The sequence below is a fragment of the Elgaria multicarinata genome, chromosome 6 (genome assembly GCF_023053635.1).
Source record: "Elgaria multicarinata webbii isolate HBS135686 ecotype San Diego chromosome 6, rElgMul1.1.pri, whole genome shotgun sequence".
NCBI classification, from domain to species: Eukaryota; Metazoa; Chordata; class Lepidosauria; order Squamata; family Anguidae; genus Elgaria; species Elgaria multicarinata.
The window spans coordinates 22,570,760-22,593,266 of NC_086176.1; the positions used below are offsets into that span (position 1 = coordinate 22,570,760).

At 43.2% G+C, this 22,507-nt stretch overlaps 2 protein-coding genes across 3 annotated transcripts in view; one reads left to right on the plus strand and one right to left on the minus strand.

The window, feature by feature from the left end:
• The first annotated feature begins 1,767 nt into the window (after positions 1 to 1,767).
• On the plus strand, positions 1,768 to 11,598 carry LOC134400668 (protein NipSnap homolog 3B-like). Its single transcript, XM_063129134.1, has 6 exons — positions 1,768 to 1,937; positions 4,935 to 5,142; positions 8,196 to 8,354; positions 9,298 to 9,447; positions 10,235 to 10,321; positions 10,413 to 11,598. The coding sequence occupies exons 1-6, from the start codon at positions 1,878 to 1,880 to the stop codon at positions 10,487 to 10,489; spliced, it is 741 nt and encodes a 246-aa protein (XP_062985204.1). The 5' UTR covers positions 1,768 to 1,877; the 3' UTR covers positions 10,490 to 11,598.
• Positions 11,599 to 11,893: 295 nt separating this feature from the next.
• ABCA1 (ATP binding cassette subfamily A member 1) overlaps positions 11,894 to 22,507 on the minus strand; it is a 141,305-nt gene continuing 130,691 nt past the window's right edge. For both annotated transcript variants that reach the window (XM_063129135.1, XM_063129136.1), the window contains exons 44-50: positions 21,044 to 21,150; positions 20,533 to 20,674; positions 19,360 to 19,494; positions 18,344 to 18,447; positions 17,547 to 17,639; positions 16,169 to 16,412; positions 11,894 to 14,997 (exon numbers count right to left, since the gene is read on the minus strand). In XM_063129135.1, the coding sequence (XP_062985205.1) occupies positions 14,857 to 14,997; positions 16,169 to 16,412; positions 17,547 to 17,639; positions 18,344 to 18,447; positions 19,360 to 19,494; positions 20,533 to 20,674; positions 21,044 to 21,150 (966 nt within the window). In that variant the 3' untranslated portion in view covers positions 11,894 to 14,856. The remainder of the gene's footprint in view (positions 14,998 to 16,168; positions 16,413 to 17,546; positions 17,640 to 18,343; positions 18,448 to 19,359; positions 19,495 to 20,532; positions 20,675 to 21,043; positions 21,151 to 22,507) is intronic.

Genomic DNA, 22,507 nt, shown 5'->3' on the forward strand with positions numbered 1-22,507 from the left:
TTGCATGCCTCAACTGCTGCCCAAATAAATTCTGCAAAACTTCTCATCCGCAAAAGACCTGCTGTGTCAAAGCAAGATTTCTGTGGCCTACCAAGGGACAACAGATGGATCATGAGAGGCAGAAGACAAACAGGGTGAGAGGCTACTTTAGTAGTTGCTGAAGGAACCATGCCCCCTACTCATTTCTAAAAGACTTCAACTTTCTCACCTTAGGAACCTGATAGGATTTTAGAACCTGAATGGTGACAGCAGGGCTACCAAAAAAAAAAAAAGAGGTGGGTGGGGAGGAATTAGAGTGAAAACTCACATAAAACAGGTGATAGGTGGAGGAACTGAACTTGCTGTCATAGCCCTTTCAGCCACATGGAAGATATTTCTAGTCCGCACTGTTTCTAGGCAAATTTTAAATTACATACCTGTAGCAACCATTCTTGTTTCTCTTCCTTAGCCTTGTCCAACCTAGTGCCCTCCAGCCACTTTGGATGGCAACTCCCATCAGCCCCAGCCAGCATGGCCAAGGGTCAGGAACGCTGTGAGTTGGGAGTATGGAAGTGGCCCTATAACCTGAGAGAAATTCTCCCTTCCCCTCTTGCTGCTCACGTGCAGGGCCGGGCAAAGCTGGTAATAGGCCCGGGTCAGATGGGAAATGTAGGCCCCATTTCAAACTGCTCATTAAGTATTTTTTTTAATCAGTTCTAAATACATAAGAACTATGATTTATAAAAAAGTTAATGGCAAGCACTTTGATTCAAGATGTATCAACAACTGAAAAATCAAGCAATTTTGCCTTTTCAATGTTAATGTTCAAACTGCTAATCCATTCAAATGTACTTGCACCATTGCGGACCGAAAGTATGACTTGATTCATTTTAGGACACTGAAGCTCCTCTTATTAGAGGCCGCTGTTGCTGACAATGACAGAAAAATGTGCAACACAATGAGAACATTTGGGGAAATGTTGCCCAATCTCAAGTTCAATATTTGACCATAAATTTCCATTGGTGAAACAGCATCGAGTTTGAAATTCACATCAAATTTTTTTTTAAGAAGCACTCCACTCTGAATGTCAGTTGAAATATGACTTGGGTATCAAAGCTGAAACTGATTAGCTTTTTGTGACAACTCATTCTCATCTTAAAATGCCCCCCCCCCCAATCAAAAAGTCCAGAAATGTCCCAGATTGCAGAAAAGCGACGTGAAATGTCATCGATAACAAAGTCAATTATGTTGAAGAGGAGAGCTACTTTGTAACAAAACTTTACCAAAGGGTCCCCTTTTGCCTCTACCAGGGGGACTCCGAGTAGGTCCCCCCAAAATTGTAGACCCATGCCAACTGGCCCCACTGCCCCCCCCCCCGCCTAGCCCTGCTCATGTGTGCCCCTACCTGGAGTTCAATGGATCAAACCAGATGGCGGTGAACCTCAGCACCACCCCACTTTTACCCCACGCCCCACTTGTAACTGGATTACAATTCACATCATCCCCAGGCACCACGGCTAGGGAGAGTGGGAGCTGTAATCCCACTACATCTAGGGACCCAGGGCTAGGAAAAGCTCCGAGCCCAACTACAAAGTGGCCCGTCACATGGGGGCATCTCGGCCGGACGCCCCCGGGTCAGGGTTGTGCGCGCCCGGCTCAGGTCGGTGGGAGGCGGAGAGGAGCTGCGGCTTCCTCGCGTGTCGTTATGGAGGCGGCCACGAGGTCCGCGCCGTCCAATGCGTTGCTCGTGTGGATCAGCAGCGGGCGGGTCAAGCGGGAGAAGCGGCCGCAGTCGGAAGTGCCTTGGCTGTGGCCTCCAGCACGGCTGTGGCGCGTTGGTGGGTCTTGCCGCCGCCTCTTTCTGCAGCCTCTCCCGGGCGAGCCGCGCGGGGAGAACCATGTTGGCCTCCAGGTCTCTCCTCAGGGGCGTCGCGGCGGCGCGAGGGGTCACTGCCCAGGTAAAGGCGCGGAGGGCGTCAGGTGGAGGGGAAAGCGCAAAAGGGGGAGGACGGATAGCGCGAGGAGGACCCCCCCCCGCCTAAAAGAATATGGCTGCGTTCCCACGACACACTAATCCACGGTTGTTTCCCATTTTGTTCCTATCCCCCACCCCCGGTTGATTAGCGTGTCGTCCGAACTCAGCCTATATATGTTTTATTTTGGCTTCGAAGAGATGCCTCTACCAAGTTTCCTGCCATGGATACGTCGGGTTGGAAGCGGGTAGGGGGAAGCTGCCCCTGTTGCGTTTCTACCTGCCACGTTAAAAAGCGTAGAAAGAAAGGGAGCCTTGAGGAAGAACAAAGGAGGAGGCGAAGGCGTGAAGGGAACTATTGCTCGGAGGAGAGCGGTCACATGGAAGGAAGGAAGGAAAGCTCATTGAACTCAGTGGGGCTTGTTCCCGAGCCAACCTGGGTTTGGGTTGTGTGGGCCTAGCAGGAGCTTGGTTGTGTATTTCCTCCTCCATTGGGAAAGTTTCAGAGGTCAAGTTAGTTGTCTGCCCTGCGCTGCCTTATCTGGGGTTTCTAACAAGGTACCATGCAAGAAAAACAACTGGGATTCTTACCACTGGGAAAGAGCCCTTTTCCAGAAGGCGCAAGGTCCGAGATGAAAACCTGCCGTTATGGGTTGTATCCAATGTTAGTCTAACTTAAATCCCATTCTTCTCAATAGCTCTTCTCTAAGTAGGACTGCTGTTAAATGCGACCCCTCTCTCCCATCCACAAACGTATTGTCCATTCTGCAAGTATTCTTCCTTTCCCACCGAAGCGCAAGACCACATAACCTGTCAAAAATCCAAACTAACCCTGTGTGGCTGATTGTTTGGAAGCCATTGAACTGTATATTGGGTGGGGTGGGGAGATGGCTAACAAATTGGTCAAACAGCCACCCAACCTTCTTCTCTGTGATTTCATATGCAACTAAGTTTTTCCCATGCTGTCTTGAAAGCGTGGCTGAGTTCGGTCAACACGCTAATCAACTGGGTAAACTGGTGTGTGTGTTAATAGGAACAGAATGGGAAACAACTGATTAGCGTGTCGTCCGAGCTCAGTATGTGAGTTGGGTGGCCACATAGATGCAAGAGAGGGCAAGGTTCCTACACCTGGTGACTTTCCCTCTTCTACAGAACTCTTAAAGATGTAGGAGCCTTGCCCTCCCTTATATCTGGCCACCCTAGCATGTAGGGTGTGTGTGGCTTTTTGAAAAGTGGTGATCTGCACAGTTTAGGGCAGCCTTCTCCAACCTAGTGCCCTCCAGATATGTTGAGCAACAACTCAGCAGCTGTAGGAGGTAGCAAATGGAGAACCATCCAGCAAGAGCTGTCCTAGTTAAAACCTGAATTTATTTATGTCTGTGAGTATTGGTGTCATTCCCTCCCCCCACCATTCTTATGTGTGCAAGTACTGTTTCCCCCACCACCACAACCCCTCATACATACATTTTGACCAGCTTTGCTTTCTTCAAACAAATTCTATTCCCAAGCCTGCATCTCTGGTTTCTGCATCTGCAGGTTGACATTTTAGTTTTTAATGTATTCCAAAAGGACCTCAGGAATATGTACTTAATTGCAATAGTATTATTTATTATCCCATCCTTGCTTCAAACACCTCAGGTGGCATACAGAATCATAGAACAGTAGAGTTGGAAGGGACCTCTAAGGCCATCAAGTCCAACCCGCTGCTCAATGCAGGAATCCACCCTAAAGCATACCTGACAGATGGTTGTCCAGCTGCCTCTTGAATGCCTCTAGTGTGGGAGAGCCCATACTAGAGCTAGCTTCCTCCTACCCACTCCCAGCCTGGTTTACCTCCAAATAACTCTTTGAGGTAGGTGCAGCTGAAAGACAGTGCCGGATTGGCCCAAAGTCACTCAGTAAACTCTGTGGCTGAATGTGAATTTGAACCCAGCTTTCCTTGTCTAACCAGTTCAGTACTGTAACCACTACACCGCACTGGCTCTCCAGGGCTGGTGTGTAAAACTTTGTGGTTTGTTCTGAAAATGATGTTTTTTAAGGTAGGGAAAATAAAAACCCTACTTCAGCCAAGGCAGGAGTATGCAACATTTTGTTTGTATAGCAAAAACTTTGAATGTTGCATTGTGACAGTAATAAAATAGTAGAAAAAGTAATACATAGCAGGTGCTGCTCTTTTCCAGTGGATTCTCAGTCTCTTTCTATTTTTAAAATACAATTGGTGTCAAATGCTGTAAGCCAAGGGAAACCTCTATAGCCCTCCGGTGCTATGCAGTTGCCAACTGCTTCTGCTGGGGAAGCAAACAGTGGAGCAATAAATACCACTCTCTGCTGGAATCCTTGCAAAGTGCTACCCTTGAAATGCGGCACATTCGTTTCTCTGCAAGTACTGTTGGCACTCCTGAGATCTAAAAACAACGCAGAAGCAGTGATTAATCCCCCTCCCCCCTGCTTTGTTTTGTGTGTCTTTAATTGAGTTTGTTGGTAGCTGTCAGTGCTTTGCAGGCAGCTGCCTATGATGCAGGCAGCTCAAACTGAGAACGGATGAAGACGAAGAGAGTAATGATGTTGTTACCCTATAAATTTTATTTAATTGGAAAACAAACCTAACTTGGTTACTTCTGCGTAGCGTATTCTCTGGTGTTTGTGCACCACTGACGTCTGAGATTAGGAGGGACCAAAGTGCAGTCCTAAAATGTGGCCTGGAACTGCTCAAGGCTACAATCCTATGCACACTGATTTGGAGGTAACCCCATTGAGTGCAGGGTGATTTACTTTGATATATAGGATCAGACTTCATGAGTACAGACTGAAGTCAAAGCCCACATACTAGTGTATTTTCTTGCTCTCTTGGTATGCTATTTATACAGGGGGTCAACAAATCTAGGCTAGCCTGGGTAGCCAGCCAAAATTAATTTTTGCCATGACCCTGCCCCTCCCCCATTTTCCCTTATGTATTTTCCCCCCTAAAATATTTTCTTTTTAGGTTTCATCGTCTTTTGCCACAGGGCCCAGACAAGATGATGGCACGTTCTACGAGTTTCGTACCTATACTGTTAAGCCAGACAAGATGAAAGATTTTCTGGACTTGGCCAGTAAAAACATTCACCTTCGCACAGCTCATTCCCAGATGATTGGATATTGGACCTTAGAGGCGGGTGGACTGAATAAAGTTTTCCATATTTGGAAGTATGGTATGAACACTTCCACTTCTCAGTGCCTTGTACGTAATTGAGTAGATAATAAGACTTGGAGCCAGTGTGGTGCAGGCGTTAGAGTGTTGGATTGAGACATAGGAGATCTGGTTTCTAATCCTCACTGAGAGACTAGCCAATCGCTGACTCTCAAGCTAACCTACCTCATAGGTTGTGAGGATAAAATGGAGAGTATGATCATGTAAACCTCCTTGGAGGAGGAAGAGGACGACAACAATGATGATGATAATAACAATAACAATAATAATAATAGCTCTTATTCTCCCCTGGAGCATCTCATATTACTGTAGCGAGAAGGTGTTGCACTGCAGCAACTCCCATAGCCAGTATAACTTGATGAAGATGTCTGTTGACAACTGGTGAGGGCCAAGCAACATCCCTTAGGAGGCTAGATGTTGATGAAGGACCTCCAGTTGATGACCCTCTTAGTTTAGTTCACTTGAAGGCATTTTATCTTGTACCAACTTTCGCAAACAGTGAGTGCCGTTCTATAGGAGTGTGCATATAAATGGTTTTGGAGTCAGTATGGCTTCAAAGCCATGGAGAAATCTACTGGGCCTGGCTTTATATTTTAAACAGCCTACAAAATCCTTCATCTGCCAATTGTGGTTTGTATTCTTCTGTCCTGTAGTTATCTAGAGTGCTCTCATACAAGTAAAAATAGTAACATTTCTCATGGAAAAACAATAGTGCTTCTTCACTCTATTTTTAGCCAGCGGAATGATACTAATAGCTGTCTAATAGATATTAGAAAGTATAAAAAGTTATATGCTCAACAGTGCTTCAACCTTGAGTTAATTAAGTGGGGAGGCAAATTTTAATTAGTCGAGCTGTGGATTAAGGGGTTGCTTGTTATTTGAGGCAGCCTTGGTTAATATAGTAGCGAATGAAAAAGCAAATATCAAAGATGCCCTATCCTTCCATAGGTAGGCTGATGCAGGCATAATTCTGGATATTATTTAATGGTTAAGTTTTTAAGTCTTGACCTCTGAGATCATGGATCCCTCCCCTCCCTTTTCTTTGCCCATGTCCCAGTGCTTCTAACTGCAGTGAAGTATTACAGTGGCACCAATTAACTATAGTTAATGCTTACCAGTTTCCCTCTTAATTGGGACTTGAAACCAGGTTTTAAGCGTAATATTAAACAGACTCATAACGCTTCTACTAACTTTCCATTTGTTAGGTTCTTAGTGTGCTCCCAGTTCCGAGGCTAAAATATCCCAGGAGTTATTGGTCACAAATTAAACCTGTCAGGTTAATTTAGAATAATTTTACTTACAATTCAAGCATGCCAGTAACAAAATGAGAATACCAGGTTGCAAGAAAAAATAAATAAATATGATATTACATTGACATTTTAAATGAATAAGAATGAGTATGCTGTGCTTTGATAATGAAGGATGGTATATAAATATTTTAAAGAACATAATAAATTATGAGAATTGTTACTCTAACTCAGCAGCAGTCAGTAAATAGGTATTTAAAGGCAAATAAAGAAGAGGTTATCTCCAGATATTGTTTGAATCCAGTCACCATCAGCTCTGGCCAGTATGGCCAATGGTCAGGGATGATGGGAGTTGCAACCCAACAACATCTGAAGGGCCACAGCTTCCCCACCTGTGAACTCAAAGTTTGAAGACACAATCCTAAGCATATTTAGATAGGAAAAAAATCTACAACTCCCAACATTCTCCAGCTAGGACTTTTTCTGTCTAAATGTGCATAGGATTGCACCCTAAGAGGGCAATCCATGCCCACTTACCTGGGAGTAAGTCTCATTGACCTCGATGGGACTTGCTTCTCAGTAGACTCTGAGAGCTTCAGCCATGGCATAATTATAGAAATGTAATAAATAAATAAAATAGATTACACTTGTATAGGATTGCACTGTTAATAAAAAAATCCCCCTTAGATTGGCCATAAATGGAGATAGTTACCACATCTAGGAGTCAGCGGTAGCTTTCGTGATTTTGCTTTTAACCCGGGGAGTTTCCTCATAGACTGACTGTCAAATAAACGCTCATTTAAGCGAAACTCACAAATTTAGAATATCAAGAGTAAACTCCCAAACCTGCTTCAAATAAGTCAATTTCTGTCTCGTTTCTCACACCCACCTCATAAGCTTGCATCTGAAAAGTGAAGAGAGTTGGGTTCGACCAATATGCGTTGGGTGTAGGCCAAATTATTTTCAACCACAGCTTGACTAGTGCATTATTGAAAGAATTATGGGAGCTTAAGGCTGCAATCCTATACCAACTTACCTGGGAGTAAGCCCCATTGAATTTAGTGAGATGTACAGTTGAATAGACATGTATATCATTGTACTGTCAGTGGTGTAATACTCAAAACCACATCTTTCAGAAGAGGGCAACCTTAACCACTCAGATGACCTAGGGGTCAGTTCAAGTCATCACGCCAAACCACGATTTCCGCCAGCCACTGTTTGGCATCATGGTTTGAGTTTCCAAATGGAAAACTGGAAAACCATGTTTAGACTTATTTTCATTTTTTCATCCTCTCAGAATTTGGCTTCATGGGTTCACGTCCCAGACAATGTCTGTAACTATATTTTTGTCCATTCATGCTCGATGTGACCAGTCTGCAAATGTACTTCAAGCCATTGCTTCTGATTCTGATTTGCTGGCCAATTGCAAACTATGTTTTGTGGGTTCAGACATGATGATAAGTCTTAGTTGCTTCCTTAATCATGGTATGGCATGACGTCTGAACTGAGACTTATTGCTTATCTCTAAGCAGACAAAGCTGATTATCTGAAATCTCCTATTCTTCCATATTTGAGCAAAGACAAGCATAAGTATTCCAAAGAGTCCTAAAGTGGCTGAAATATCTGCTCCACGCTAAAGCAAATCTTTGTTAAGAAGACAGCAATGATATGATGGTTAGTTGTGGATGCCAACAGTGGTTTCCAGTTCACTTTGCTACAAGTCCGTTCACCATACAGTTGTCAACTTGACACAATGAATTGAGCATCCGCACATAGTAATCTTAACATGCTTTTCCTTTGTTTGTAGCGAGCTTTGCACAAAGAACTGCTGTCCGGACAGCACTAAGTAAAGACCAAGAATGGCAGGAAAAATACCTGTCTCAAATGCTGCCCATGTTAGATAAACAAGAGAATGAAATTGGTTATCTGGTGCCCTGGTGTGAACTTGGCAGCCCTCAAAAGGATGGTACGTTTCTTTTGTAGTGCTTTGCTCAAAGCTGTTGACTGTATGATTAAACAGATTGATTTTCAGCACTTAATTGGGACAGTGGGTATGTTGGCATCTTTAACTGTGTAGACTATCTGTTTTTTCTCCTGAGGTAAAACTTTGTCTTGCTGTGGGTTCTGCATTTACAGCCATAAGGACTAGAAAGTTGCTTTTAAAAGGCCAGGATTCCGTAAAAGCCTAGTAATGGCAGATAAGCAGTTGGTTTGCCCACTGCTACCACCCTTTTACATTATGCAACTACAGGGAGTGTTTGCATGTTCTAGAGTTCAGTTCATGCAGTGTGGCCATGAGACCCAAGAGGCCTGGCCAGAACCATGCTCCAGAATTCTCTGCAATGTAAGAGGCTCCATGGCAGATGTGCCCAAGTTCCTCAGGGGACAAAGACTCCTTGAAAATAGAAAAGTACTGTTTTAATCCAAAAGTAACAGAGCAGCACAGACTTGCCAGTATTTGCACAATGCCCTGCATTTCTTCCTATATTATGTTTTCTTGCGGAATTACGTCAGGGCTGTGTGCATTTTGCACATTCTTTCCCACCTCCCGCCCTGCCCCATACCAAGATAAGCTGAATTCTGTAGCTTGTGCAGGCTAAGCAAATTAGCATGTTTCTTTATTTTGCATAAATCCTACTATGGGGCAAGGCAAGGAGTTAAACTTACGAACACCTTTTGTCTTCGGAGATCTCATCAGAAATTTGCACAAACTTTCAGTCCTGCCTTTTCAGCCAGGAGGATTAGAAACATTTTCTTTAAATTGAAGCCGCCTGCGATAGTCTGAATGCTGAATTCTGTGGGTGTCCCATATTATGTTCATTTGCGGAATATACACGGACCCAATTTTAGGCTCTATTGGAGGACCATAACTGATTCTGAACTGATTGTTTGTGGTGCTGTTCCTCTAGGAGTCTATGAGTTGGTTACCTTCCAGATGAAACCTGGTGGACCAGCAGTGTGGGGACAATCCTTTAAAGCAGCAATTAGCGCTCATCTAAAGACAGGATACACTAAGCTGATTGGTGTCTTCCATACAGAATATGGACTACTTAACAGAGGTAGATACTTGGGCTGATGTCTGCAGATGAATAATCAGGCTGTTTGCCTGTTGAGATGGAACTAGAGTTATGTTGTACTATCCCTACTCTTGAATCTTGCAGCGAGTGGTAATTGTGATAGGAATTCGTTTTTCAACAATTTTATTATTTTGTACAAGGAACAAAGCACAGGAAAAAGGAGGAAAAAGAAAGATAGATAGGAATTAAGGTGGGCACTGGAAAATTATCTGTCTGGACAAGGACAGATTCTAATTTATACTCCTCCGATTCCATGAAAATTCATCACTGTAACTAACAGCTGAGGCTAAAACATTTAATAATATTTGCAGTATTGTATAAGCAAAGGTCTAGTGCCTGATGCTGTGTGTGTTTGTGTGTTTTTACTGTGACAGATACTGACCCTGTTCAGACGACACACGAAGTCATGATTGTTAAGCAATTTGTGCTAAAAATTATGGCTTAGTGTGTCATGTGAACCATTCCTAACCATGGTGGCTATATAACCATGGTTTAAACATGCTTGCTAAGTGTTTGCTGCAAAAGGGTTAGCGGCCTAACCATGGCTTGGTGTGTTGTCTGAACAGGCCCGCTTGTGTACCGGTGGTGTTGTGTGAAGTGCTTTTTGGAAAGGACGTATTTATATTGGTTCAGAAAATGTGGTGTACACAACAGTATATCACAAACAGTTGCATAAGACTTCATAGCAAAACAGAAAAGAATTGATGGATATTTAATTCATAATTGAATAATTCATAACATCATTAGCTGCAGTTTTCTCTCTTCATAGTTCATGTGCTTTGGTGGAATGAGAACCCTGACAGTCGTGCAGCTGGAAGACACTATGCCCATGAGGATCCCAGGGTGGTCGCAGCTGGTAAGTGGACCTTTCTTTTCTTTCTTTAAATCAAAATCTCAGCATTGATGTCTCCTCTTATTTTGTAATTATCCATGTAATTTATTTTCAGTTCGGGAAAGTGTTCAGTTCCTGGAATCACAGCAGAACAGTCTTCTGGTGCCTACATCATTCTCACCGTTGAAATAGTTTTCTATACTTAATCATGCGGGGAGAAAGTACTTTTCTATGATACTGTTAAGCAAGCTTGTGATAATCTAGCCATATTTCTCCCGGTGTACAAAACTGGATACAAACCCAATCTACATGCTCTGTTTTTGCTTGTAACAATAGACTTATCTGCCTTGTTGGAAGTGGAATGCATGATCGTAGAGAGCATGACCCATCTACTAAATGAGAATCCAAAGGTTACTAGAGCTTTTTAAATATATAAAAAAGCAGCTTCTATAAATTCCTTATCCTAGGCTTCCCTCCTTGTATACTTAAAGTATATGAAAACAGGGCAATAGCATAAAGGATACGAAGGCTGGAAATAGAGCTGAAAGTGATTTGAGAGAGGCTGTGATTCTCAGGATCTACGCATGGTTCTTTTGCCCAATTGCCTAGTCAAACCATTTTTGCTAGGACTTGAAACAAACTGAGAAGAGTGGTGGGCACACGCGTACACACACACACACACTGATGCATTTTTCAGACTGCCTGCAGCGTACTGAAAACACTACTATCAGTCTTCATCTAAGTTGTTCTAAAGCTCAAAAGCTACATCAGCCCAAGGGTCACATGCATCCAATACAGTGAAGATACACAGTTCCATCACTGGCCTAAAGAATAGATTTTTTTAAAAAAATCATGAACCTTCTGGCTGCGGTTGGGCTAAAATTGGGTCAAAAAAGCCCTTGCAATACAGTTTAAGTAGTGGTGGAATTAACATTGTTTTAAAAATCATGAGGATGAATTCCTTTTCCTTTCCAAACATTTTTATGGTATATGAGAACTCACCTGTCCATTTCGGTTTAGGACCCAGAGTGGTTTTCCTGTCCTTTTCAGTACAGGGGGCGGGGGGGGGGGGAATCAGATAAATCTTTCCATGTACACAGAGCTAGCACCAGCTTCCTTAAATGCTGAAACTGTGAATAAACTGGTTGTTTTTTTAAAGCGTCTGTGGCAAAATTCATGTCTGTTGCATATTATGTGGCATGTGCATGCTTGCACATTTGGATCTAATACCAAACAGCAATTCTTAAAATGTAAATGCTGAAATGTAAACATTAAAAAGGGCTTTCTAAAGTTTATTCATACTATTGTGGTCATGCTTCTATTTTAACTGGTTCTGTCATTTCAGGTTCTAGCCAGTGCGCCCTTATTGAACCAGTTATAATAATTTAGGTATTTTTAACCTGGAGTGATGCGGGGAGGGAGCGTGTTCAGATGTTTTTGCAGTTGGGGGTAGTTCATTCACACACTCCACAAAGGAGAATGTAGCATCCAGAGTGGCTGAGACTACCATACCATTTACCAGGAAAGATGGAAATCTTTCCTGATTTGGTAATAGGGAAAAATACTGCAGTGTTTTTATAGTAAATGCGTAAACACTTGTAGACCAGCAACACTTTATTTTATTGTTTTACTTGATACAAGGCAATTAACAAATATCTACTAATATTTCACAAATAGTTATTAGCAATACGAATATTTGTTTTTCATGAAAATGTCCATTCAAACGTTTTAACTTATTTTTTTGTGTTTGTGTGTGTGAAACTGCTTTAGTTTTTTGCAAAATGAATAAGGTATTCCAGTGCAAAAATAGATCCCATTACAGCTAGCATAAAGTGCTTGGAATGAAGGACCAACCGTTTTAAAAGGAGGGTAGTTTGAAGCAGGGTTAGAAGGAAAAGTGCAGTAATACAGGTTTGCCGTAAGTATTACTTCTATAAGAAAAGTATTTGTAGGAAAGAGCCTCTACAGCCGTACAAATAACTGCAGAGGGATGCAGCGACTTCACCACATACACAATGAGGTGGTAAATGTTCTCAACACAGTTCCATGATCAGTGGTTTTATATCGTGACACATGTAGCACTGAGGATAAGTTTGACTAACCCACACCCCACACAAAGGTAAACCTGTGTAAATGGTTTAATATTTTGAGGCAACTACTGTACGTAGTACTTAGCGTTCAAAGTTGGATCCCCACTCCTCGGAAGAAGCGCTTCCAAGAACCATTGTTTTACACAAGAAGCCTGTGCGTAAATCTTTCCCATTGAAAACAATGGGACTTACAGTGCAATCCTCTAGATGTCTTCTCAGAAGGAACTCCCAGATAAGTATGCATAACAATCCTATCCCTGCTTATATGGGAGTAGGTTTATTTTTTAGTAGGCATGTAGAAGATTATGCTGTTACCTAGTTAACTTCGTATGGATTATCTCTCTTGGGCAGTATTCCAAGTTTATCTTAAACAATATACTATAAAAGAGCACTCCTGGTTCTGTAAGGAAGGATGAATCTCTTGGTTCTTTTTAATCTTATACCAAGACATGACCAATGTGTGTCCTGTGTAATAATATTGCCAAATAAATGATTGAATTCTAACTTCAGAATATCTGTGGTGGAGAAGAAAGCAGCTTTTGAGGTATAAGAACTACAGGCATGTTATGGCTGGGGACAGAAAAGAAAATAATGTGTAGGATCTAAATTCATGTCCGACTGCGTTTAGAAGGACTTAGTTGCAACTAATGTTTTCAGGATTGTGCCTGATGGGGGCATGAATGTAATCCCTATTGAAGTTGCAGACATGGGGTGGAATCCAATTAATGTATCCCATTGATAGAATGGCTTTCATCAGTGGAATGGGTGGGTGGGGGCAATTTCTACACCCTCCCTGCAGCTCCCTATGTACCTGCAAAGTTGTTCTGGTGGGTTGGGGACTCACTGGAGCAGAGTTTGGGAGGGTACACAGGCTGCAGTCGGAAAGAGGAAGTCTTATTGCGTGAGCAGAACTTCAGTCCCGCAATGTTGGATTTCGCCCATTAAGATGTTTCATAAACCCAAGCTTTTTTTTAAAAGGTACTCCAGTGTTTATAAGAAACACAGCCATCTTCCTTCCCCTGCCCATCCAACTAGCTTTTGCTGTAAAAGTACCTGCTTGATTGACTTGTGAAAACCGTTGACGCTGCTTCTTAAAGGAGCAGTTCTTTTGCAAGTCGCCTTTAAAACTGAGCCTACCTCATATTTTTGAATTGGTGCCATCTATTAATCTGCTGCCTGGGATTTCCACTCGTACCCTCAAACTCTGAGGCAGTTGATCTTCAATCTCCAGTGGAAGTGGGAGATCACCAGGTGTTGCCACACTGGCAGCTGAAGGGAAGGATAGATGTAAATGGGGTGGGAGGAGCCAGTGCCATTTTCCTTCCGCTTTAACTAGAGACTTAAAAGGGCAATGACTGCTGTGCAGGGTAAGAGAGGGCCGTCCTATGGTTTGGCATCTTGTGTAGGAAAACCCAATGCTGTGAACTTTATGTCAACTAAAAATGGTGGTAGTGGTGATTGCTCTGCTATAAACATCCTTTAATGTTTTCATCTAGATACTGAATGTAATACATTGGCAATATAGACATACTATTAAAGGTAACTGACAGGTAGGGACACGGAGATGGTCCAGGGCTCCACAAACGTTGCTGAGTCACTTCTATAAATAATACTATTGCAAAGAAAATAAACATATCAAACATGAGTCTTAAGTAATAAAAGCTGGGGAGGAAAGCAACAGCTCCACAAAAGCACAGTGGAGGGATAAGTGATTGGTCACCATACCAGTGGGGTAGAAATCCTCTCAAATATTTGCATGGTTGGTAGTTAAGTTTTGCTACACCCTAACAATGAACACTGAATTATGTGTATGCATATTTTGAGATGGTGTGCTTCGTGGCCCACTGTTAAGACCACCGATGGTCTTTCTACAAGTCCCCTTGGACTTGTGCAGATTAACCAGGCCAACGGCTAATACTTAAATAAGGCCACAGCGATGCCTTCGGTTGGGTACTGCTTGGCACTGGTCACGTTGATGCATTCATTGCCAGCAATGGATGTAGCACCCAAGCAGTTCCACCTACCCTGTGGAAGGGCTATGCCTGCTTTAACGTGGCAAATAAATAATCACCGGCCAAGAACCCTCTGAGTTGCTGTTGCGCAGCCCCTAACCAAAAACATCCTAAGTAGAAACAAGTTGAGCGTATGGCAGAAGGCCACATAGTCGCAAGTGGCACCATACTAGAATTTCACAGAGTTATAAAGTAAGAACAACTAGATTCAAGTCTTTCACTAGAGAACAGTACAAGGCAACATCTCCGAGAGGCACCGCCTCTCTAATGGAATATTGTTTTCTTTGCATTGAGTTGCATTGCGTTGAATGGTTACCAGTAGAACGCCCGGTTTATTCTCTTCCGCTCTGTCTCCTCGGTCTCTTTGCTTTTGGGAAGATCTCCCCCATGCTACAGAACAGATAAATGTCTCCCCTTCTGTGCAGTACTGCTGCCGGACCCTTCTCAAAAGGGCTGCTCATACATAGCTTTCCTTTACTTTCTCATCTTTCAAAAAGGAAGTCAGAGCTGAAACGTCTACAACAGTCTGGTTTTTGTGCAATGACAAGTCTTTTGTGTGGTCATCATCACTTTGGTCCTTGGCAAAGTTTACAAATACCTAAGAGAAAATGGGAGATGGTAAGCGAATAGTAATAATTTATTTCTATCCTGTTCTTCTATGATTGTACCCAAAGCAACATAGAACAAGCACATAAAACAAAAAAGCAATGCAACCATCATAACATACAATGTGAAAAATCAGAACAGTAGTTATCTAAAACATCAAAACCGGATAATATTAAAGCAAGCAGCATTTTTAAAAATTACACATTTAAAAGCCTGCTGAAAGAGAAGTGTCTTAAACTTTTGGGAAGAAGGCATCGAGAGGGGGTATAAATGATGGGTGTCAACTGGGAAGGTGTTCTATAACTGGAAAGCCATTACAGAGAAGACAGACCCGGTCTCCGAGTTGCCTTTCAGTGTTGAAAAGAGATGCTTAATCACTTAAAACTGGTGCCAGACACCCACCGCTGTCAACCAATCTGGGAATGGAGCTAAGAAGCTGATGATGATGATGGTTGCCTGAGTTGTCCTCACACAGCCTTCCCCAAGCTGGACCCCTCCAGATGTTTTGGACTGCAACTCCCATCAGCCCCCACTATCATGGCAAATGGGCAGGAATTATGGGAGCTGTTGGGCAAAATATATGGAGGGACCCAGCTTGAGGGAGGCTGCTCTAATGTCACAGTGAAGTGGGGCAGGCAGTAGGGCCTCCAGGCAAAGGAGTAGCCCAGAGGACTCGGGGAAGAGGTCAGGAGGAGAACCAAAACTGGGGGGAGGGGGATAAGAATGGGTCGAGATGAGAGCTCTACAGGGCGGAGAGAGGGCTAAAGTTCTCCTATTGATCTGTAATAACTAACCAGATCTTTGTCAAACTAAAGGGCCAAGGACAGCTGAATACACGCATGCCCGGATTTCTCATCGCTTGATTACGTAATTCTTCAGTCATTTTTGGCTGAATATGGAAACTGTCTCCCTTGAAGAGTGTCTGGTTGGAAGCCATATCAATTTTGTCTGTGACATTTGAACTGGCTCATTCACACAATGCAAGTCGTCAAGTGATGGGCAGGCATCTGTTGGACAACAACCCCCATTCAGCACATCTAGATGGGTGCAGGTTGGGGAAGTTTGGAGTATACACTTAAATCCTGTGAAAACAATGCAAGTGGCTCTGGGTGTTCCCCCAGTGATGATCTATGCTCTAGAGATATAAGCCCTTGTAAACTTACTTGGTCAAGTGTGGTCTGGGAAACGGAGTAGTCTTCTATGTGGAGTCTCTTTTTGTTCTGGGAGAGGACACTAAATATCCTGGCCAGAGAAGATGGAGAGGATGGGAGTTGATACTGCAGCATGTTGCGATGCTTCTCCTTCAGCACGCTGCCTGGAAAAGCCAGCTCAAAGAAGTCTTGAACAGGCTTCAGGTTGGGGTTTGCCCCTGCTATTCGCACTATTATTGTGTAGCCATCTCCAAACCTGAGAAACAGGGAGGGAAACTGGGTGACTTTCGGTAAAGTAGCCTTCAAAGTATGGAGCATTCCTTCTACCACTTCAAAAAAAAAAAAAAAAAAGTTTGACCTGTTTCCTTCATCATTTTGACATTTTCTGGCAAAACCACCATGATTAAAGCGTCTTCTGAATGTGCAAGTAAATGTGTGAATATGTGTGTGGGTGTGCAAAACGTATTTGCAGTAGCCCCTGGCACCCCAGCAGACACCCGACATGCCCCTGGGGCTGAAAAGCCCATGGGTCCCTGCCCTGTGGAGGCAGGAAGCTCTGATTTCAGCGGAGTGGTAAATCCATTCTGGGTTTCAGTCAGAACTAGCCAAGACTCCAAAGACGCTCTCCAAGGTGTTGAACCCTAGCTCCAAACTAGGTTCAGCACCTTGGATAGCTACTTTAGACTCCTGCCACCCAGAATGGATTCATACCACCTCTGAAATCTGAGCCACTAGTCTCCACTGCCCTTGCCCCTGCCCAAACAAGGAGTATGAAACACATGTGGCTCTTCGTGTGTTGCAGAACCTTTTCCAGGAGAAGCTGAGTTGGGGTGTTAAGTCACTACTTTTTACAAGTGTTGGAGCATTCATCACGTCAGTCGCTGTGAGCGCAATAGAAAGGCTGCGAGTGCAATCTTATCTATATCTAGCTACGTGGAAGTAAGCCCCGTGGGGAGCCTCAGGCTTAAATTGTCTGATCCATTTTAGAAGGGTGGAGCAGCAAGGGAAAAGCATGCTGCTTTATTTGCTTTTCTTTTTAATTATTTTGGTTCTGGTGTGTTCTATAAAGGAAGAAAAACAAAACACTTACAACTGCCCTTTCCTTCTATCTGCTTGTGTTTATTAATTCGTAAGGTATCTAGGACTTTTAATATCTCAAAAAAAAAAAGGCTCTGATACTGTGGGTTTGGTATTATGTGAATGTAAATAAATGTAACTAATTAATTGGTTAAAAGGGAGATCAAACAACAGTCTTAAAAATAAAATTAAAAAATCGGTGTCTTTGTGCATGCAATTTATTGTGAAGTGTTTTATCAAAGTGTTCCCATGAGCTATCAGGGTGTAAAAAGCAGAGATCTATCCAAAGATAGAAAACAGAATGTAGTTTTACCTGTTCTTCAGGTGCTGGACACTGCCAAGACACCTGAATCGCCCATTGACCATGATTGCCATTCGAGTGCATAGGGCCTCACATTCTTCCATGCTGCAGGAAAGAAAAAAAAAACCCAAATAAAATACCCAGCAATTTCCTGAGATCACTTCTGCTTTCCTTCCTTTTTAAATAAAAGGAAGATCCGAGAGTACTGGTCCTACTATCTTAGTTTAGCCTCTTCCACATGGCTTTCTAAATTCTAGGACAGAGGTCTTTCTCAGCCTATAAAAAGACTTCAGGAACTGAATCTTCTGCATGCAAAGTTTGCATGCCATACAATCTATGGTAAGCCATAGATTGTAAGCCACATGGCAGATTGTCTTGTTTTGTTTTATTCTGTACAGCGCCATGAAAATTGATGACGCTTTATAAATAAATATTAATAATAATAATAAGCAATGGGCCTTGATACTCCAGTCATAATACAAGGGTAAGTACAATTGAGGAGATTGCAATATTGTTAAGACATTCTCCTGTGTTTCATATTGTGTGTGTGTATGAGAGAGCGAGAGAGAGCTTTTGCACATTTTATACGTGGCACATTCTAGTCAAAATTAAGCATAAGTGCCATTGATTTTAATGAGAGCAATTTTAGGATCTCTTTCATGTCCCCACTGGAATTAATGGCATTTTAAGTAGCTTCTCTAGCCGAATCAAGACTATTCTTTTTTGTTACTACCAATTTTTTTAAAAACACACACACCAGCCAAACATTGTGTGATGCAAAGTATCACCTGAGAACCCACACCACATACCTGTGCGAGGTAAGGACCACAGATCTTCCCTCCTTAATGATGCTCAAGGCACAGTTCCAAAGGAAACGGCGAGCCTTGGGATCCATTCCTGTGGTTGGCTCGTCCTGTGGTTTATAAAGAATAAAGCATTGATTTCACCACTAGTGACAGAGCATTATTTCATGACACTGGTATCCTGGCCACAACGGACAACCACGGACTATGACACAACAGCCCATGGGTCAAACAACCTACGGGCTGCCATGCACGAGCTGGAGCAAGTGGGCATGCTGCCTCCATAGCACCCGCCATGTCTTTTAATCAGTAACCCATGAACAGCTCCTCCATGCGAACGGGCCCTAACGCACTTTATGCAGGTTGAAGCGTTACATGGAAGAAATAGAAATCTGGACCGTTACCACTTCAAAGTATATTTTCAATTTTTGAATTCTTCCCATATTAAAAACCTCTCTCTTGATGCAGCATAATAGGGATAAAGGTTTAGCATAGCTATCTCCATGTTGTGCTAACTTTTAGAAGCACAATTTTAACGTAGTAGGGGAGCAATAAAAGACACACATACACACACACACACACACGGTAATAGAGTGCAGAATTTAAAACAGGTGGGCAATTGCGGGAGGACTGGGGGACATTTTTGCCCCCTCCCCTATGGGCACCGAAAAAAAGAAATGAGAAAAATATTAAACATGGCATGCGTAGCACTAAAACGGATGGATTTGCTTGCATAGCATAAAAATATTTTCCTAATTTCAGAGGTGGCAGGGGTTGTCCCTGGTGTGAAGCAATACATCTGATTCTCAGTGATGTAGAATTGCTTGATGAATATAGCTATTGCCAGTGAGAACTTTGGTTCAGAATTGTTTCCATGAGATGTGCACTAAGAAGAGTAAGTGGCTAGTTGCCAGACCGAATGGCAGCCAGCCCTCCACTTCAGTTATGAGAGGAATGGAACTGGGGCCTCCTGCTACTTGCTGCACAGAAAGCGTTGCTATTGCGAACACATCTCTGCTCACCAGGAACACCACCGGAGGCCCCCCAATTAGGGCAATTGCAGTGGACAGTTTGCGCTTGTTCCCACCGCTGTAGGTGCCGGCGTATTTTTCTGCATACTTCATGAGGCTTAGCTTACGAACGGCCCATTCGCCAACCTGCCAGAAGAATAGAGAAGCACAAACATGAATAGAGAAGCAGAAACCACCATTCTCTGCAGCATAAAATGCTCCTGTTTGTGTACGGGCATCCTTATCCCCTTTGCTAAATTTATCCGTCTGTTTTATGCCCCCAAACCATTCAGGACAACGCACACTAGGGCAGCATTGAAGCATCTCGATGCTTTAAGGCTGGGGACTGACAAAAGATCTGAAGTTTCACTTCCCAGGGTGCCTACGCAGAATTCTTTTATCCCACTGCGTCTTCTATTCAAAAACAGGTCTTGCAAGTTTTGAAAATAAGGCAAGTAAAACAAAAGGCAAACGGGGAATGAATATGCACACCACAAGCCATGTCCCCTTCTTCAAACTGCTTTTGCCTCTCTAAAACAAGCACCACCCTTGTCTTTCGCCAAAGGCTTTCAAACTTAAGAATTCCGTACACCCTGGGGTTTATTAGGCTGCTGTTGCATTGGAGTTCGAAGAGGAATGCAAAAAATCACTTCTGTTTGTGTCCTGTGTGAACAGTGGCAACCATGTTGGGACAAGGGGACCTTATGGGCAACTAAAGTCTCACTGACCTCAGTTGGTAAATGGCCACTTTCTGCCTAAATGGCGGAAAGCAGAGGGTGCAGAACCTGAGGGCCGTGGGCCAAATTTGGCCCTCCTGGGGTCCCAATCTGGCCCTTTGGCGTTTCCCCAGACAGCCACGCCCCCTTCCCCGAACACTAATAGTTGGGTGGTTTCGTACAGCTTTTCTCCCATTCTAAAAGATTGAAATGCCTCTCTTAAGACCTAGGTTCTGATGATATGTTCTTTAAGCTAAAATATAATGGTATTATGGGGGGGAGGGGGGTGCCCCCTCTCCTTTTGCCTTCAGCCCCACCTACCACTGGAATGCTGCATATTTAGACCAAAATGGCTAGCTGGGGAATGTTGGCAGCTGCAGGGCTTTTTCTCCTGTCTAAACATGCATAGCCTTGTGAAGTCAATACACAACTAATTCAGGAGGTCCCCATCCTGCCTCCGTGATTTTACCTTGCAGACCTCTTTCTCAGGAACCCCTCTTAAGAGTGCAAAGAATTCCAGGTGCTCTCTTCCTGTCAGCAGCTCATGAATGGCATCGAACTGAGGACAGTAACCCATATTCTGATGGACCTCTTGGATGTTAGACAAAATACTGCAAAGAGAGAAGATACAGCTTCTTCAGAGTTTGTCAGGGTTGCAGCGCAAGGTGGATTGTGGTGCACCGAGTATTTTTAGAATTGCCAGACACAGAGCAGCAATGCAAAAAAAAAAAAAAAAAATACAGCTACAGGCAAGTTCTACTTTGTAATCTTGAAAGGATATGTTATTAAGGCCTTTACTGAGAAGCATTCAAAAGACTGGAACAGGACACACAGCCCTCTCAACAACCTTGCTAATGTCATTTCAGACTTTTGGAAAAGTTGCATTTTAATGCCCCGTGGGTATTGCCCTACTGATTCCATTTGGCAGACAAAAAGGCCAACACAAACGTTTATAGGCAAAACCATGATTTTCTCCCTACCTCTTTCCATTAAGAAAAGCATCTCCTCCTGTGACATCGGTGTCTCCAGTCAACATCTTGAAAGTGGAGGATTTGCCAGCTCCATTGACCCCCAGGAGACCAAAGCACTGCAAACATCAAAAGACCAGATTAGCACATGCCTGTCCTGTCAATTCCTCACTGATGTCTCACACGTTCCTAGCAATCGTGGCATGGACTGAAAAGCCATTGAGGCTGCTTCCAGATGGAGAGCTCTCAGAGCTAGCAATGAGAAGGCTGTTCCGTCTTTTCTTCCTTAATAAATTTTCCATGTTAAGAAAAAAAGATGGAAGAAGCGGTGGGGAAACACAGGAAGGTTACAAGTAGAAGACAATGTCATCTGGACTCCCCCATAAACATCTGTGGATGAGGCAGGGAGATGGGATTATAAAGGCCTCATCTGGAAGCAGCCTTAGGCCTAATCACCAAGCAGGATATTGCACTATGAAAGCATTATATAAAATGGAGGAGCTACACTCCTGCTTTATAGCGGTATTGAAGTGCACTGACGTCTGTTGGGCCCATTGACACATACTGCTTTCATAGTGCTATATCCTGCTTGGTGTGGCTCCTGCCTTTTATATACTGCTTTCATAGTGTAAAATCCTGCTTGGTGTTGATTAGGCCAAAGTCTCTCTCGAGGTTCTGGATGAATGCATGCATGGCTGCTGTCACGGGAACATCAGAGATTCTGATACCCTTCTGTAGTGTAGCGGTCAAGAGATGGAGCCACAAATCAGGAATTCCTTCGGTCAAGCCTCATGAACTCATTAGGCAAGCAGCTCCCTTTCAACTTCTGTCCTCACTGGGCACAACACAGGGATAACACTGATCTATCTTACAGGGTTATCATGAGAAATACAAACAAATGTATACAAAGTGTTTTGAAAAACACACTTTGAAATCCTTTGGTCCCTGATATAGTGTCTGAGCTTGGATCCCCCTTTCCTGCCCACATGGAAAGATCTGGGGTTTTTATACTGGAGAGAGGGCATTGATTTAATTTGATTTGATTTATTACATTCATATACCACCCCATAGCTGAAGCTCTCCGAGCGGTTTACAAAAGTTAAAAACGGTGAACATTAAAAAGTTTACAAAATTTAAAACCATCAAAAACATAAACAGTATAAAAACAATGGTATCCATTTAAAAAACAACAACAGTTCTGGGGTCCGTTAAAAAACAAACAAACTTAGCGTTGTTAAATGCTGTTAAATGCCTTGGAAAAGAGAAAAGTCTTGACCTGGCGCCAAAAAGATAACAATGTTGGCGCCAGGCGAGCCTCATCGGGGAGATCATTCCACAGTCGGGGGGCCACCACTGAGAAGGCCCTCTCCCTTGTTGCCATCCTCCGAGCTTCCCTTGGAGTAGGCACTCGGAGGAGGACCTTAGATATTGAGCGCAGTGTATGGGTAGGTTCATGTCGGGAGAGGCGTTCCATGA